Source organism: Anomaloglossus baeobatrachus, chromosome 9, assembly GCF_048569485.1.
Source record: "Anomaloglossus baeobatrachus isolate aAnoBae1 chromosome 9, aAnoBae1.hap1, whole genome shotgun sequence".
NCBI lineage: Eukaryota > Metazoa > Chordata > Amphibia > Anura > Aromobatidae > Anomaloglossus > Anomaloglossus baeobatrachus.
Genome location: NC_134361.1, coordinates 94,782,136 through 94,799,864, shown reverse-complemented (window position 1 = coordinate 94,799,864; position 17,729 = coordinate 94,782,136). Strand labels below are relative to the sequence as shown.

Below are 17,729 nucleotides of genomic sequence, written 5' to 3'. Positions count from 1 at the left end.
TCTTCCCTTTTCCTTTTGGAAACCCCCAGATTGGGAGGGGGAGCTGTGACATCACACACAGGAGAGCAGATTCTGCCCACTTTTACTGCAGCTGTAATGTGAGCTAGTTTTACAGTAGGATTTCAGCAGCTGCTCCCCCTAGTGTTTAACAGTGGAAAATATCAAACTTAATTTTTTTTTATATTTTTCTCAATTAAAAACAAATAATTTTATTTAAAAACAAAACATTAATACTTTATATTTTTTCAGTTATTGAAAAACTTTTGACGACACCTTCCTTTGAATTAATTTAATTTTTTCATGATATTCTAATTTATTGCGATGCACTTGTATGTGTTTGGTCCACCATAATCTAAATACATAACGCAAGACTTCATTTTTCCATGTGATCTTACAGACTTTGTCTATACATACTGTGCTTGATGGAGCTGCCAGAATAATACCATGTCGCCGGTAACTACATCATTGTTGCACATCAGACTTTATTTTATGTTACATAGTGAGATCTTCACAAACTTATAATACAATTAAGAGGCACGAATGTTGCATGATAAAACGAAACTTTGCCACTTTTCTTCACTCTTCTGTTGCAATGATAGAATCCCTGGATTGTGGTGTAAACAGTATCTCCTCCATGTAACTTTACCATAACTGGTATTTTGCCAATAAAATACTCCTAGACTCTCTCATCTATACGTGATACATTTGTATTGAGCACTAAAGCTTAGACAATCTCATTTCTCCTCAGTCTTTTGCTTTGCTGGTGCTTTCATTAAAAAGGAGAAAGCGTGAGCCAAAGGCAAGTTGCATCGGTGAGGTTGCCCAGGCATTATATTTTCACACAGTGGCCATGGAAAAACGGTCAACCATTACACATAGAAAAGAAAGTATACACTCACAAAAAAATGAAAACACAAAAGGTAGTGCAACAATGAAATCAATGCACCATTAACTCCTCTTTTCCCTTTTCGGCACATTCATGTAAAGCGGACAATGTGCATTTCCATTTGGCAGAAGTGAAAAAGTCAGTGTTTCTTCTGAGGCATCTTGCACACATATGTACACTTAGAATTTACACAGTCATCCATTCCACACAGAGATCTTAAATTTATTCCAGAAATATACAAAACTTCATATTATTTGGCGGACGGTTGCCCTACATTTTGTAGGAGGAGATGAAGATCTCTGCCAGTACAGATCATGGTGTATAAGGTGGAGGCTTTTCATCTGGTGGGAAATAGGGTGGAGAGTAGCGAGGTGGAGCGCCGGATGGCCACATGAAACTGGGACCAGACTGTGAGGTGGAGTTCGGATCATCTGATAAGCCAGAGGGGGTGGAAGCCGGAAAGACAGTGGAATGCTGCAGAACAAATGCACACATTATTGTTACTGGACTGAAAAATAGTTACTTAGTGCACTTATTCCTAATACGTAGACAGTCACGTACAGTACATTTGTGAAGCCTTCTAAGTAGAGATGAGCATGGGTCCCATGGAGTTTGGGCTTGCCGCGTTCATCTAAAAGTTTGTTTTGGAACCCGGACTTGTCCTGAACTTGTTCTTGGACCCCGAATCCCATATTAGTCAATGGGGCCCCAAACTAATGGGCTCGACTCAAGTAAAGAGCATAATGGAAGTCAATGATTGGGCAGTTCGGCTCTCTGCCCACATACAGCCAGCCATAAACAGAGCTTTTCTGGGTAAGGAAAGGAGGGATTTTTTTTTTTTTTTTTAGGACATACTACATCCGAACACATTGCTTTTACCGCCAGTGAGAACCACTGAGAAACTACAAGAGGTTCACAGTGGGCTGAGCACCAAGTGTACCCGAGAACAGCACTGCTCGATCAGCATACATCCAGCACCCAAACATGGACACACTTTATTTATTTATATATTTTTTTTAATAAAAATTAAAAAAAAAAAAAAAAAAAAAGGGGGGGGGGAGAGGGTTCAGGTGTTCAATACAAACCCTGTACCTTTAGGGTATGTGCGCACGTGTGCGTATTACATGCTGTTACGCTGCGTTCTGCACCGCAGCGTAACTGCATGCGTCCTGCGTCCCCTGCACAATCTATGAAGATTGTGCAGGAGCCGTGCGCACGTGGCATGTTAGAACGCAGCAATTCGGCTGCTGCCCGAATCGCTGCGTTCTAAGAAGTGACATGTCACTTCTTTCGTGCGTTCTGCATGCTGTCTATAGGGAGAGGCAGCATGCAGAGCGCACGAATAGGCCGGCACCATGCGCTTCAGAACGCAGCTTTTCAGCTGCGCTCTGAAGCGCACATTTTCGGTGCGGTGCAGAGCGCACACGTGCGCACATAGCCTTACAGTTTGGCTTTGCTCATCTCTACGTCTAAGCTCAATTTGTGCTGTAGACATCTTTTTTAACTATATTTTTATTAACAGTCTTAAATTTACAAAATGCTCATATGTTGTTGTATGAATAAGGGAAAACATGAAATAATAGACATTCCACTCTTTTTTAATACTTAACATTAAGTCCATCACAAGCTTTTATCACTAGAAGTCCCAGAGAGGGGTCATTTAACATTTCTACCTTTGGAACCCAGAGACGGGTTGAATGACCTGAAGGATTTTAGCTAACGTCCTATAATCACCGTCTTTTGTTCTGTAATTAAGGCCATTACTGTCGCACCACAGGAGGTTGTTGTTTTCCATTGAGTTTAGCCATTTAGTTTCTAGTTAGTTCTATTCAGTTTATTGTATTTGGTTATTTGACCCTCTTTCGGGACTTCAGGGGGAGCTCGAAATTTCTGGGACTTCTAGTGTTAAGGGAAATTTGTCACCAGGTTTTTGTTGCCTGATCTGAGAGCAGCATAACATAGGGACAGAGACCCCGATTCCAGCGATGTGTGACTTACTGAGCGGCTTAGTGTAGTTTTGATAAAATACACTGTTTAAATCAGCAGCAGATTATCATTACAGGACTACTTGTTGTGCTGCAGGTAGTCCTGCATATTTATGAGCTCTGTATAACTGCTAGATCTGTAGCAGAAAACATTGATTTTACCAAAATGACAGCAGACAGCTCAGTAAGTGATACATTGCTGGAATCAGGGTCTCTGTCTCCATTTTATGCTGCTCTCAAATGGGGAAGCAAAAACCGGGTGACACATTTCGTTTAAACAGGCAGAAACCGGATGAAGAATGATAAAGAGGAAAAGAGAAAATTCCAGAGATGGGTCCCACAATGATCAGACATTTATATTTAATGACGAAATGGTAAGTCATGGCCGGATGTGGTTGGCGTTCCTGACCATTAATTTTCATTTTGTTGATCTTGCATGTTCTTCCAGTGTACCAGTATTATCAGTGGCAAGAGTGGGACTATTAGGTAGTCGATCTGTTACTACAGTATAGCTACCAGGGGCCTAACAATGGCTGTCACCTTAGTACACAAACAGTACTGCCAGAGACCGAGCCTAATAACACCAACAATGATAATACACTGCAACACGGGCACTGCAGGGTATTACATAAGTGATCAGGATCCTTGCCGCTGTCTAATTTGTTATTTATTGTGTCCTGAGGCCTTACAGTATGTCCTTATTTCATTCGCTTTTCTACGTTCTACTGTTTAATGAAAACTATAAAATATAAAAAGCTTCCAAAAATTAGGTAAGATCTCAGAAGTGTAGTAATAAAAACAAAAACTCATCCTGTGAAAAACAAGAACTCAAGCAGCTCAGTCCGGTATGGTTCTCAGAATATGGAGCCACAAAACTCGCCAGTTTCCTGAACCTTTAGGCCCAGTACCCACGCTGCATATTTTGACGCAGATTGTGACACAGATTTTCAAAAATCTGCAGCAAAATCTGCATTTCCATTGTGAAGCCAGGAAAGTCTATGAAAATTCAGAAGTGCTGTGCCCACGTTGAGTATTTTCCCTTGCGTATTTGGTGCAGATTTCTTTTTTTCTGCACCAAATCTGTACCAAATACGCAAGGGACAAATAAGCAACGTGGGCACAGCACTTCTGAATTTTCATAGACTTTCCTGGCTTCACAATAGACCTGCAGATTTTGCTGAAGATTTCTGAAAATACGAGTCAAAACTACGCAGCGTGAGCACTGGGCCTTACAAGCTAAACCAAAATGAATAAATAATACAAGAAAAGTAGTTGTATACAACATGGATTTGTATGGAGAAAGCTGATGCTTCATTATTGGGAGAATGAAAAATATCACTTATGCTGACCTGAATAACCATGGCCGACGCAGGCTATGTGCATATGGCGTCTTTTTCCTGACCAGGCAGATTCCTAGCAGAAGGTGCCCAAAGACTAAGCACTATTGCTGAGCGGGCCCGAACTGTAAAATGTCCGGATCCGCGCGGTTTCAGCACTATTCCCGGGACCGATACGGGCGCGGGATTCCAGCTGCACGATCCGGAACTGGCAATTAATAAAAAATGAAAAAAAAACCAATAAATAAATGAGCGTTTCATACTTACCGAGGCTCTGTCATGGCGGCACACTGCTTCCGGCTAGCGCTTTCACCTCCTGTGCTGTCACACAGCTTTCCGTGTTTTCCCCGCCCACCGACCGTCCTCTCAGCTGTGATTGGTTGCAGGCTGACGCGCCCCCCAGCCTGTGACAGTCTCTGCCGTGCAGTCATCGCTTATCGCGGTCAGTACTACGCTGCACTCAGAGCGGGCAGCCGTGCTCTATGGCTGCTCGCTGTGACATGTAGCAGGGCTGGATGTGTCTTCGCTGGATCTCCTGTGGATTACGTCGGAGCTGCAGGGTGTTGGGATAATAAATTGGTGAAGGAGGAGGCTGCGTTTGTATTTTATTCTAAATAAAAGGATTTCTCTGTGTCTTGTTTATTTACTGTCATTTACAGGTTTGTGATGCGGGTATCTCACAGACGCCCGTGCGATCACAAACCTGGGGTTTAGTAACAGCCATGCGTTGATATTAACCCCTGCTATTACCTTGATTGCCACCGCACCAGGGCAATCAAGATGAGCAGATATAGCCTCGGAATGGTCACATCTAACAGATGCGGCTATACCGGACGGCTGCGGGTTGAAGATATACCAGCCCCAAGCCGGTGTTATCATGGCTGGGAATGAAACTTGGGGGGGACCGCATGTCGTTTTTTGTTTTTTTTTTTAATTATTTACATAAAAAAAAAACGTATGCGGTTTATCTTAGGCAGCAGTCACACTTGCGTGGGACTCCCACAAGTCTGACATCGCAGCACAGCCGCTCACACATCTGTAGGTACATGCACACACTCATGTTCAGACAGCAGCAGGCTGTGCGGTATGATGTTATGTCAGACCTGCACGAGTCTGACAGCGCATCACCCGCACACACTTCTGACAGGAGCGTGCATGTGTTTCTAGGTACATGCACGCTCATGTTCAGACAGTGGCAGGCTGTGCCGGGTGATGTCAGACCCGCACGAGTCTGACAGCGTATCACCGGCACAGCTACACACTTCTGACAGGAACGTGCATGTGTGTGCGCAATGTTATCCCACATCTGCATCTCCTGGCAAAAAACAGCCAAAAACCAGCAGTATGAAAACCATTTCATTACAGTTTTCTGCCAGGAGATGCAAATTTGTTGGTGAAGTAATACACCAAAATCCTGCACCAAATTTGCACCTCCTGGCACAAGGCCGCACAAAAACAGCGTCTAAATGTTTGTTTCTTTTTAATTTTTGGACCAAGGGAAGTAAATTGTGTGATTATTACAATTTTACACCATATTCCGGCACCCAATCTACACCTCCTGGCAAAAAAATGCGGCAAAAATCGCGGAAAAATAATCACGGCAAAAACCGCAGCAAACAATTGCGCCAAAACACCGCGGTTTTTTTGCCATGAGGTCTAGATTGGATGCAGAAATATGGTGTAAAAATCTCAGCATCAAATTTGCATCCCTTGGCCCCCAAAAGTAAAAAAAAAATTCTGCCACAGGTGGAAATTTGGTGCTGAAAGCTGGTGCAGACAATTTCAGCACCAAATGTGCACCTCCTGGCAAAAACCGTGGCAACAAATTGCGTCAAAACACCGCGATTTTTTGCCAGGAGGTGTAGATTGGATGCAGGAATATGGTGTAAAAATTTCAGCACAAAATCTTCATCTCTTGGCAAAAAAAAAAAATGCGATTTTTCTGCTAGGAGATGCAGGTCTGTGAACTCAGTGACCTCCACCTGAGGTCAGGTTACCTGCGATCACAGATGAAGGACCGTGGGAACTTCCAGCTGTGACCGCAAATGACCTGATATTGAGATGTTGAGATGTAGCAGAGCTGAAGCGGCGTGGGACTTCTCCTGTGGATTACGTCGGAGCTGCAGGGTGCTTGGGGTTAATAAAGAGGAGAAGCAGGGGGTGTTTTGTACTTTATTCCAAATAAAGGATTGTTCTCTGTGTCTGTGCTTATTTACTGTAATTTACAGGTTTGTGTGATGCAGGTATCTGATAGACGCCTGTACCATCACACAAACCTAGGGTTTAGCAGCAGCCGTGCGCCGCTGCTAATCCTGCTATTACCCCGACTGGCACCGCATCACGCCAGTGGGAAGAGCCAGTAGCACACACACCGGTATGGTCACATCTAACAGATGTGGCTCTACCGGACGGCTGCGGGCTCAGGATATACCAGCCCCCGGCTGGCGTTATCTTGGCTGGGGATGAAAATAGGGGGAACCGCACGTCGTTTTTTTTTTTTTACTTTCACCTAAATCACACATGCGAGGGGTGCATGCGAATCTGCCATGGCAGCACCCGGCAGCCTCACACGTGTGACTCTGGTCACTGTATACACAGCACAGATACAGCGCGACAGCTGGGGCTACAGCGGTGCGCTATACCTGTGCTGCCGAGTGTTTATTTTTACCACCGTGAACTGACCAACAGACTGTGCTGCTTTCCCCGCCCACCAGCCGTCCTGGCGCCTGTGATTGATTGCAGTTAGCTGACACGCTGACACTCAGGGTGGGGGCGTGTCTAGCTGCAACCAACGCGAGCCGGTGGGCGGGGAAAACAATGAATATTGAATTGTCGTCTCCGGAAGGTAACAGCGTGACCCGGAAGGAGTGTGCCTCCATGACAGCGTCTTGGTGAGTATGCCGCACTCGCTCCTAGCCCCTCCACAAACGTTTTTAAGCTCCGGATTCCGGTCCCCATTGACTTATATGGGCACCGGATTCCGGAGCGGATCGGACTTATTTTTAAGTCCGTTAATGACCCGCCGGCCCCGGATTATTGGCATCCCGCTCAACTCTACTAAGCACGTCACTTCTTTTAACTGCTCCAAGGTTTCTGAACCAAGAGGAGTGATACAAGACAGAAGATGTGCACTGCAATGTCTTTTGGACATTATTGTGCATTATGCCCACTTTATGGGGCCCTTTTCCAGCGCTTCTTTATGAATTCTGAGCCCCCTTTTCACATACCCATAAAAGACAACATTGGTGACCTACATACAGATGTCTACAGCAAAGATGCCGCAGTCTTCATAGCCATTCTCATGCATTATTCCAACCAGAAAATGTAAGAAAAGCAGAAGTGCAAAGTATCACTATTCAAATAATTGTGATGCGTTCTTAAGGAAAATGGTGACATTGTATTTAGACGAAAGTCAAAAGGGCCCCACTAATTTAAAAAAAAAAAAAGAAGAAAAAAAAACAAACTTTTTTTTTTCTAGAAATAGCACCGAGGGGCTGTTTCCCGCTCCGCTCCATTGACGCAAAGCTGAGCTCCAACATCACAGACCCCCTGTTCACAAGGAATGCTGCTGTTTCTGGAAGATAGTCCATGGTTTATGATCAGCAGCCCCTTTATGCATGTCTGGTATTATATTTATCAAAAATCTGGCAACATGATGGAGTCATACATGCAGAATTATAAGGTCAAATTAATAAACTTGCCTTTTCACATAGTTTCACACACATCTTTGCAATAGACTCAAGAAATCCCCTTCTGGGATTCTCCAAAAATAACCTAAGAAAACTCCTTTAGTTTCCATACCTGTAAGTCGTAGGCAGTGTAAGGTGGCAGGTGTGGAGTGCTGTGATAGTAGGTATTGTAGGATGGCACCGGTGGTCTTGTGTTGTACTGTACAGTAGGACGTGGGGTCTCCACAATACAACTAATGGCAGGAATAGTTGGATTCTGTAAATATAAACAGGTCATAACTTTATTCTAAAGCATCTCTATTCTTGTAAAAAATACTATTTGTTTCATCCAAGAATATACACAAGCTGAAGTCATCTTGCACTTATTTGCATTCTTCAATTTTATATAGAAAGCTAATACTTCTTGTAACAATAACCACATATTTCCTCCATAGCTGACCAATACCGGAAACCTCTGCTTTCCACCTGTGAAGTGAAACAAGCAAAGAATACAACAAAACTGGAAATCATTTCTTACCATATCTTTGAATCCACCAAGTATTGCAGCAGTTATAATCCCCAGGAACAGGCCCACAATGTTCAGTATGGTTACCGACCAAAGTAAGTGGTACAGATGTATAACATCTTGGCAGCTTTTAACATCGATATATTCATAGTACAGACCTGAAATTCCAGCCCTACAAATATAAAGAAAGAAGTGTAATGATCAGGATATTGAATTATTGTCAAGCTGTGATCGGGGGTCATGGTATTTGGTGGGGGGGGCATTGTGCTAAACACTGGAAGGGCCCTTTATATTGTCCAATTATCCTGCTTACACTGGATTCTCACGATGGTATGGCATTCAATGCGATATGCTAATGACCCTTGGCTGTCACTGTGCTGCCAGCATGAGCCGAGTGTCATGCAACTGTGATCTGATCTTGCGATCGGATCACAGAGCCGAGTGTCATGCAACTGTGATCTGATCTTGCGATCGGATCACAGCTGCAGAGGAGAGGAAGGGATTAATATCCCCATCGCCTCCATTGTCAGCTGATGCGATTATCACACTGCCCTCGGATGTCATCCGAGTGCAGTTCGATGTTTCACTCTTGTGATTGTGATAGACTTGTATGGGTGCGGGTGACACAGCTCCCGCAGACAATCGCAGCATGCTGAGACTTTTTGCTCATCCAGAATCTGGATGAGAAAAAATGCTGACCATCTGCTCTGCCTCACTGAATAACATTGGTCTGAGTGAAATGTGAGATTTTCTCGAATTGCACTTGTCCGAGTCATACGCTCGTGTGAGCGTACCCTTAGTGGAATTATAGCCTACAGCAGTCACTACCTGCTTTTCACAATTCAGAAGTTCAACATAGGAAAACGTTGGTTAAAGAGGTCAGAGAGAAAGAGAATCAGCTTGGGCCATAGACCGAGCAGCCAACAATGGATTATCTTGACCTGCATGGTCCATTATTGTAACGGGGACTGGCAAGCTGGCTGACAATCAGGCCAGGTAGAGGGGGTGGGGCTCATAATGGAGTGATAATCATTGAACAACAATGCATATTCAGAATTGTATGAACTATAATCGTGTTATTTTGTGGGGTTTCCCCAGTAAATCTGGCTTTCTTGTAATGCTATTGACTATCTGACTTTTCTTCTAAGGGGTACTTTGCACGTTGCGACATCGCTACTGCGATCTCGTTGGGGTCAAATCGAAAGTGACGCACATCCGGCGCCGGTAACGACGTCACAACGTGTAAAGCCTAGATGCGCCGATAAACGATCGCAAAAACGTCGAAAATCGGTGATCTGTGTAGTGTCGGTCATTTTCATAATGTCGCACCAATAGGAGATACGATGTTGTTCCTCGTTCCTGCGGCAGCACACATCGCTGTGTGTGAAGCCGCAGGAGTGAGGAACATCTCCTTACCTGCCTCCACCGGCTACGCGGAAAGAAGGAGGTGGGCGGGATGTTTACGTCCCGCTCATCTCCGCCCCTCCGCTTCTATTGGACACCTGCTGTGTGACGTCGCTGTGACGCCGCACGACCCGCCCCCTTAGGAAGGAGGCGGTTCGCCGGTCAGAGCGACGTCGCAGGGCAGGTAGGTGCGTGTGAAACTGCCGTAGTGATAAATGTTCGCTACGGCAGCTATCACAAGATATCGCATGTGCGACAGGGGCGGGTGCTATCGCGCTCGGCATCGCTAGCCGATGCTAGCGATGTCGCAACGTGCAAAGTACCCCTTAGGCTTCGTTCACATTTGCATTGGAGGCTCTGTCCCAGCTCAGACTAAAGGCCGCTTTACACGCTGTGACATCACTAAAGCGATGTCGTTGGGGTCACGGAATTCATGACGCACATCCGGCCGCGTTAGCGATGTCATTGCGTGTGACACCTACGTGCGATCGAAAATTGTCGCAAACACGTGCAAAATCGCTAATAGTTGACATGCTCCCCTATTCCAAAATATCGTTGCTGCTGCAGGTACAATGTAGTTCGTCGTTCCTGCGGCAGCACACATCGCTATGTGTGACACCGCAGGAACGAGGAACCTCACCTTACCTGCGGCCGCCGGCAATGAGGAAGGAAGAAGGTGGGTGGGATGTTACGTCCCACTCATCTCTGCCCCTCCTCTTCAATTGGGCGGCCGCTTAGTGACGTCGCTGTGACGCCGAACGAACCGCCCCCTTAGAGAGGAGGCGGTTCGCCGGTCACAGCGACATCGCTGAGTAGGTAAGTAGTGTGACGGGTCCGCGCAATTTTGTGCGCCACGGGCAGCGATTTGCCTGTGACGCACAAATGATGGGGGAGGATACGCACGCTAGCGATCTCGCTATTGAGATCGCAGCGTGTAAAGCGGCTTTAAGACAAAGGCTCTGTGCCCACGCTGCGTATTTTGACGCAGATTTTGACGCAGATTTTCAGAAATCTGCAGCAAGATCTGCATGTCCATTGTGAAGCCAGCAGTGAATTCAGAAGTACAGTGCCCATGTTGAGTATTTTTCCCTTGCGTTTTTGGTGCAGATTTGTTTTCTGCACCAAAAACGCAAGGGAAAAATAAGAAACGCGGGTACAGCACTTCTGAATTCTCATAGACTTTGCTGGCTTCACAATGGACATGCAGATTTTGCTGCAGATTTCTGAAAATACGCATCAAAACTACACAGCGTGGGCACTGGGCCCAAGACTAGTGGACACCATTATGCACTATATGGTTCAATAAAAATGCTATTGCAGTCAATAGGGTCCGCCTGGCGTCATTGGTGTTTGTCCAGCACTTCTGTTATTTTCAGATTTCTGTTCTATTAAAAGAACAGGAATATGAAAAAACAAACAATGTAAACAAAAGAAATTATGGCAACCCATAAATTAGTGGACGTACTACACGGACATACACCCTTGTGCATTCCCATCTCGCAGCCGTCTGCATCTTCTCCTGCTGTATCAGATGTTTGCAGAGATCGTAGGAAGCAGATCTCACATGCAGGGCTTATTCAGACATCGGTTATGTGCTGCGTTTTTCATGGAATGGACATTTACCGATTATAGTCTACAGTTCACACCTTAAGCACAACGTTCACACGCTCCCGTACAAGATCTTTGGCACAGAAGGTAAAAGCCAGTTTGGCTTCACATGCAGACAAAAGAAATTAAGGTATTGAACCATTTGGATATAAAACTTCACCTATTTATTAGTATTGGTTAAAAGGTTTCAGGTGCATTAAATATATTGCATCAAAGCAAAAGCAATGCATTTCGAACATAGAACTGTTCTTTAGTCATAAATTGGTGTAGTTTTATATCCAAATGGCTAGATTCCGTCGTTTGCTTTGTCTACAGTTTGCATGTCTCAGTTTTCCAAATGTTAATCCCTGCCACGGCCCTTTAAATCGTGCTGTCAGTGTTTGACAGTGCAATCTAAAGCTGGTGTCACACATAACGACAACGACGTCGCTGCTACGTCACCATATTCTGTGACGTAGCAGCGACCTCAACAGCGACGTCGCTGTGTGTGACACATAACGATCAGACCCCTGCTGCGAAATCGTTGCTCGCTCCTGAATGCTCCAGGTCATTTTTTGATCGCTGCTATCCCACTGCGCCATGCTGATAAGCTGATAATCCTTGTGTTTGACACCGCAGCAGCGACGATCGCTACGCTACGCTACGCTACGTCTGAAACCACACAACGACCGTCGACGTCGCTATGATCGCTGCTCAGTCGCTGCTTTATATAACATGTTTGACAGCTTACTAACGATCATCTATGGTCGCTGCTACGTCACAGAATATGGTGACGTAGCAGCAACGTCGTTGTTGTGTGACACCAGCTTCAGGGGTTAACAGGCGCAGGTGTGGATCTCCAATCCACCTGTGCCTGTTAGCCCCACATGTCTGCTAATCTGATCAGCAGACATGAGCGGGGAATACTGCGGGTTCGCCACCGGAGCCCGTGTTAACCAGTGGGAGGCAACCAAGGACTTACCAGTATGTACTTGGTCCTAAAGGGGTTAACAAAATTGTATTCATACAGTCATACGCAGATGACATGCGTTTTTAGTTTGTTTCCCTGGCAGAGACACACTAAAACCACATATCCATTTTTTTTACCTATGAATTTTCTGCATCTAATACAAGTCTAAGGGCGTCACTTTCGAGATCATAGTGAGCAGCCCATGATGCCACTCTTCATAGGAGATTCAAATAGGAGAACAACTTGCAAGTGGCCACCTTAAATACCTTTTCTCATGATTGGATACACCTGCCTATGAAGTTCAAAGCTCAATGAGGTTACAAAACCAATTTAGTGCTTTAGTAAGTCAGTAAAAAGTAGTAAGGAGTGTTCAAATCAAGAAATTGATAAGGGTGCCCCTACTTTTGCACCGGTCAAATTTTGTTTAAATGCGGATTGCACATTTTCTGTTAGTACAATAAACCTCATTTCAATCCAGAAATATTACTCAGTCCATCAGTTATTAGATATATGAAACTGAAATAGCTGTTGCAAAAACCCAAATTGTTATAAAGAAAAAAGGTTAACATTAATAGGAGTTCCCAAACTTTTTCATATGACTGTATATGCTAGATTCTGAAACAGTTGAGCATTTCCCTTCTCCCATAAGCTACAATCAATATAGCAGCACTCATACATGGCCACTTCTTTACCTCCTCTACTCCTTTCTGTGCAATCGACCAATCTGAAAAAAACATGGCTGGCCCTGAAATAACCATACGGCAGACGATTCATAAGTACCCGTCCCTAGAGTGCAACGCACCATTGGTCTTCTCCATGACTCGGAAAATGCATCTGACCAGACACCATACAGATGGCTAAGGATATGGCTGTGTGTGGCCGCAGGTGGTGCACAGCGTCTGATCAAATATTGTCACCGCTCCTAATTAAAGGCTGCTTTACACGCAGCGACATCACTAGCGATGTCACTAGTGAAATCACCCGCCCCCGTCGGTGGTGCGTCACGGACAAATCGCTGCCCGTGGCACACAACATCGCAAGGACCCGTCACAAGTACTTACCTGCCCAGCGACGACGCTGTGGCTGGCGAACAGCCTCTTTTCTAAGGGGGCGGTTCGTGCGGCGTCACAGCGACGTCACACGGCAGCCGTCCAATAGAAGCGGAGGGGTGGAGAGCAGCCGAAAGAAAGTGACGCCCACCTCGTTGCCAAAGGACGCAGGTACGGTGTTGTTCCTCGTTCCTGGGGTGTCACACGTAGCGATATGTGCTGCCTCAGGAACGACAAACAACCTGCGTCCTGCAACAGAAACGATATTTGGAATTAGAACGACGTGTCAACGATCAACGATTAGGTGAGTATTTTTGATCGGCTAACTCGTCGCTAACGATGCCAGATGTGCGTCACGAATTCCGTGACCCCCAACGACATCTCGTTAGCGATGTCGCTGCTGTCGTTGCGTGTAAAGCCCCCTTAAGGGGCATGTTGGAGTGAGATGCTCCTGATTCACCTCTTAATGACTCAGGAATGTCTGACGAGTGGCTCAAAAGTAAGATGTCTGGTATATGGTCACCAATTAGATGAGCTGGGGGGGGGGGGGGGGGGTCACATCCACGCCCCAGCTCTGCCCATTTTGGTGGCGCTGGGAGAAACTGGAAAAACGCCAGGACACGTTTTTGCACAACCCGAGTTCCGCAAAATTTTGTGACTTTTCAAAGCAATTTACACCAGAATTCTAGCTAAATTGCTTTGATGAATTGGTGCCTTAGTGCATTGTATGTATGTGCTTTTTTTCTTCTAAATGTAGTTTTTCATTGTTAATGATCATGCATGGACTTGCGGCAGAGGTAGTGCTGGATTCACGATGAAGATAGTAAATCCATCCTAACCCCGAGCTCTAAACATGCAGCCAACAATGAAAAATAGTTTTATTTCATGGGCTTTTGCACTCTTGAAGTAGAGCCCAGATTAATTGTACATCCGTGTAAGTTCCCCGATGTGCTCAGGCACGTCCTCATTAAAGCCCTGTTCCTAGTAGTCTGACGGTTACTAACCCAGTAATGTAAGAATGAAGCAGATCTCTTCCGCTAAGATTATCATTATTGTCTTCAGGGATTGAGAAGAATGAAGGAGATATTTATCCCTTTATTCTGTAAGTGGAGCCGCTCCTGCACTTTACTTATGCCCATTTACAAGTGGCTAAAGCAACATGAATGACTCTGGAGCATGGGAGAAGCTGAAATAAAAGGAGGTTATGTGCAGCGCTAGGGACACACGTGCCTGTATCATCAACCCCAGACCTGAAACAACACAGCCTGCCAACGAAAAACCCACCCAACTTACACACGTGGATTCTTCACTACGAGGCAATTTATTATTTCACATTATTGTTTTCTATATTATATATATATATTTGTTTTATTGTGTGCGTGTGTAGATATATTTTATATATATATTATATATATATATACACATATATACATACACACACACACATACATACATACATACAATATATATATATTATACACACACACACACACACACACACACACACACACACACACACACACACACTTTCTGCTTTGTCGTTTACTTTGCTGTATTTATTGCTCTTCATTACGGTTATATCATTTATATTGTGTATAAAAGTCCGGTTGCACTATCTGACACTAAATGACTGATAAGCTATTTGCTTGCTGATCAGCGGTTGTTTAATAGCCCTGTTACACAGACAGACTGTGCTTCAGATGATCACTGAAACAACTGTAATAAATCATTCAGGACTCATCAGCTGTCATTGTTCTTGGCAGCACAGGTCCAGTTTACCCAGGATGCGCTGCCAAGAACAATAATGTTTAGTGCAAACCAAAAGATCATTTCACCTGACGAACAAGTGTTTTGATTGATTTTCAGGCGATTGGTAGCTTGAGTAGACTGCTCCGAGGAATTCTCATTCACGATAATCATGCAGTGAAAATGCACCTTAAAAGGGGTTGTCCACTCCTAGGACAACCTCTCCTGATTCCACAATTCCCCTCACTCACCTCCATGGCTGGTGTGGTTTCTTCAGGTGTGTCGGGGCTCACCTTGAGGCCTAAGCCACACGGCATGAAAATCGGAGCGAGTGGAATGTGATAAAACATTGCATTCCACTCGGACCAATATTAACCTATTTGCCAGTATAAGGGCCCAGGGACAGAGGACCTCAAATGTTCTATATGTCACAGTTGCTGTTCTGGCACGAGGGTGCAGGGGCCGTGTTCCCTGGGTGGTCTACAAGGCCCTGATGTTCCCTGCTATCCACCCCCACACAGTATCCACAGCTGATGGACAGTCCACAGACACGGTCTTGGGGATAACTGTTTCTTTAATATAGCAGGAACAAAGCAAATCAACACGGAATATATGTTTCACGGTCTTTTGTGGGTAGGCCACGGCAAATACAGCTTGGAGTTGAATGCTGAAGTGCAATTAGGGTTCTGGAGCTTTAAGAGCACGATTTGTTTCAGGTGTAATACTGGTATGCTTTTAGAAGCAGGTTCAGAGTTTCTTGGAGCTTAGAGGGTAGCTATGATAACAAGATTGTACAGACCTGGAGTCCTGGGGTTAATTTCACTGCTAGTTCAGACACGTGCAGTACATGTAAGCAAATGTAGACAGTTGCCCAGCGCGCTACGGGGACCGGACGGCTGGTGCGTGGACAATGGCATGAAAGCCACTAATATTGCAGTGGGGTGGGAGACCCTCAAACTTCCCCAATCTGCGTGCAGTAGGGTCTGGTATATACTGAGTATGCCCTACTGTCTGAAGAGATGTATATCTGGCCAGTGAGGATTCAGGATAGGAAGCCTTCAGCATATTGGCTGTAGAAGTCAGGAAATAATGAAATTCTAGGCCTCGGGCCTAGCAGGAGTCTTGTGGTGAAGAGAAACTCCACATAATGTCTTCCCTCAGAGGAGACTCAGCCAGAACCAGAACATTCCAGTTCTTGCTAGACAGAGCCTGGAGAATAGCTCCACCTATTGAGCCATGTGACCAAGAACTGGCCAATAGGATAACACCCAATGCACACTTCAGATTCTTACAGTTTTCACAAGTAGATGGTACTAGAACACAACAAATTAAAAATGCTTCACTTATAACATATAATATGATATTACATATAAGTGAATGTACTTAAAGAAACGGACACAATCTGGACCGGGCCACTACACCAGCACCCATGAGTGATTATTTTCTCAGCCCTAATCGGACCGAGAAAACAGTCGCAGCATGCTGCCGGTGCAATGTTATCCTTGCTTCTCTCGCACCCATTCAAGTCTATGGGGCGAGAGAAAGATCGCACTGCACTCGCAGTACACCGGTGTACAGTGAGTGCAGAGCAAGAATGGCAATAGCCGGCAACGGAGGAGAGGGAGATAAATCCCTCCCGCCCCTCCTCAGAGCTGTCCCGCCCCTCCTCATAGCTGGCCCGCATGATCGGACCTGTCGCAATGACACTTGCATGACACTCGGCTCCTGCTGTGCTCCCAGCGTGAGCCGAGTGTCATGCGAGGATCGCAGTAGTCCCCATGTGGCCCTGACCTGACAGTGTGACTTGTCAATTGTGATGTCACACGAGCCCCTCATCCACTCACCACCAACTTCTGTCCCCCGCCTTTGGACAAATTAGTTAATCAACAGGAAGTGAGGGCTGTTGCTGCCGCACACTTTTTGTTGATTGCTCCCAAATCCGAATGTGGGGAGACAGAAGCCAGTGGTGAATGGATGAGGGGCTCATGTGAAATCACAATGTCAAGGTGAGCCTCGACACCGCTGGAACCGCACCAGCTGCGGAGGTGAGTATTTTATCTGTGGGGAAACATGTGGAATCAGAAGGGATTACCCTAGAAATGGAGAACCCCTTCAATGCCTGGGCTACATGTTGACAATGCATAATGATGCATTGTAACAAATGAATATGATCTCTGCTACCTGCAAGTTTCCACAACTGACAGGCAAGTCGCCATTAATGCATTAAAATATAGTGTGGCCAGGTGGCTTTGAATTTAAGCAAAAATGCTTGCTGTTTTCACTTACCTTCCGCAGTTATACAGCTCACAACAATAGCATGTGTTGCTCTTAATCTTCACAGAACACGAGCCGCGTGTCGGCATCTGGCACGTAACCTGGATAAGACATATATATATATACCACAATAAAGCTTGTCTGTCAGTAATTCCTGCAGCTACAGCCCAGGATGTAATGACGTTGGATCATCTCACCTCCACAGTGTCAGGAGCCTGATCATCTCCTGCAGTGGTAAAGTAGCGACATCTGCCTGCATAGATTGGTCTGAGATCCTAAAAAGTATAAATCGGTCCT

General features: G+C 45.2%; 1 protein-coding gene across 1 annotated transcript in view; it reads right to left on the bottom strand.

Annotated features, from left to right (window-relative positions):
- Positions 1-465: 465 nt before the first annotated feature.
- Positions 466-17,729, bottom strand: part of TMEM255A (transmembrane protein 255A) — a 56,348-nt gene continuing 39,084 nt past the window's right edge. Inside the window, exons 5-9 of the mRNA XM_075323904.1 lie at positions 17,630-17,707; positions 17,445-17,533; positions 8,415-8,574; positions 8,010-8,153; positions 466-1,360 (exon numbers count right to left, since the gene is read on the bottom strand). Coding sequence (XP_075180019.1) covers positions 1,199-1,360; positions 8,010-8,153; positions 8,415-8,574; positions 17,445-17,533; positions 17,630-17,707 — 633 coding nt within the window. The 3' untranslated portion in view covers positions 466-1,198. The remainder of the gene's footprint in view (positions 1,361-8,009; positions 8,154-8,414; positions 8,575-17,444; positions 17,534-17,629; positions 17,708-17,729) is intronic.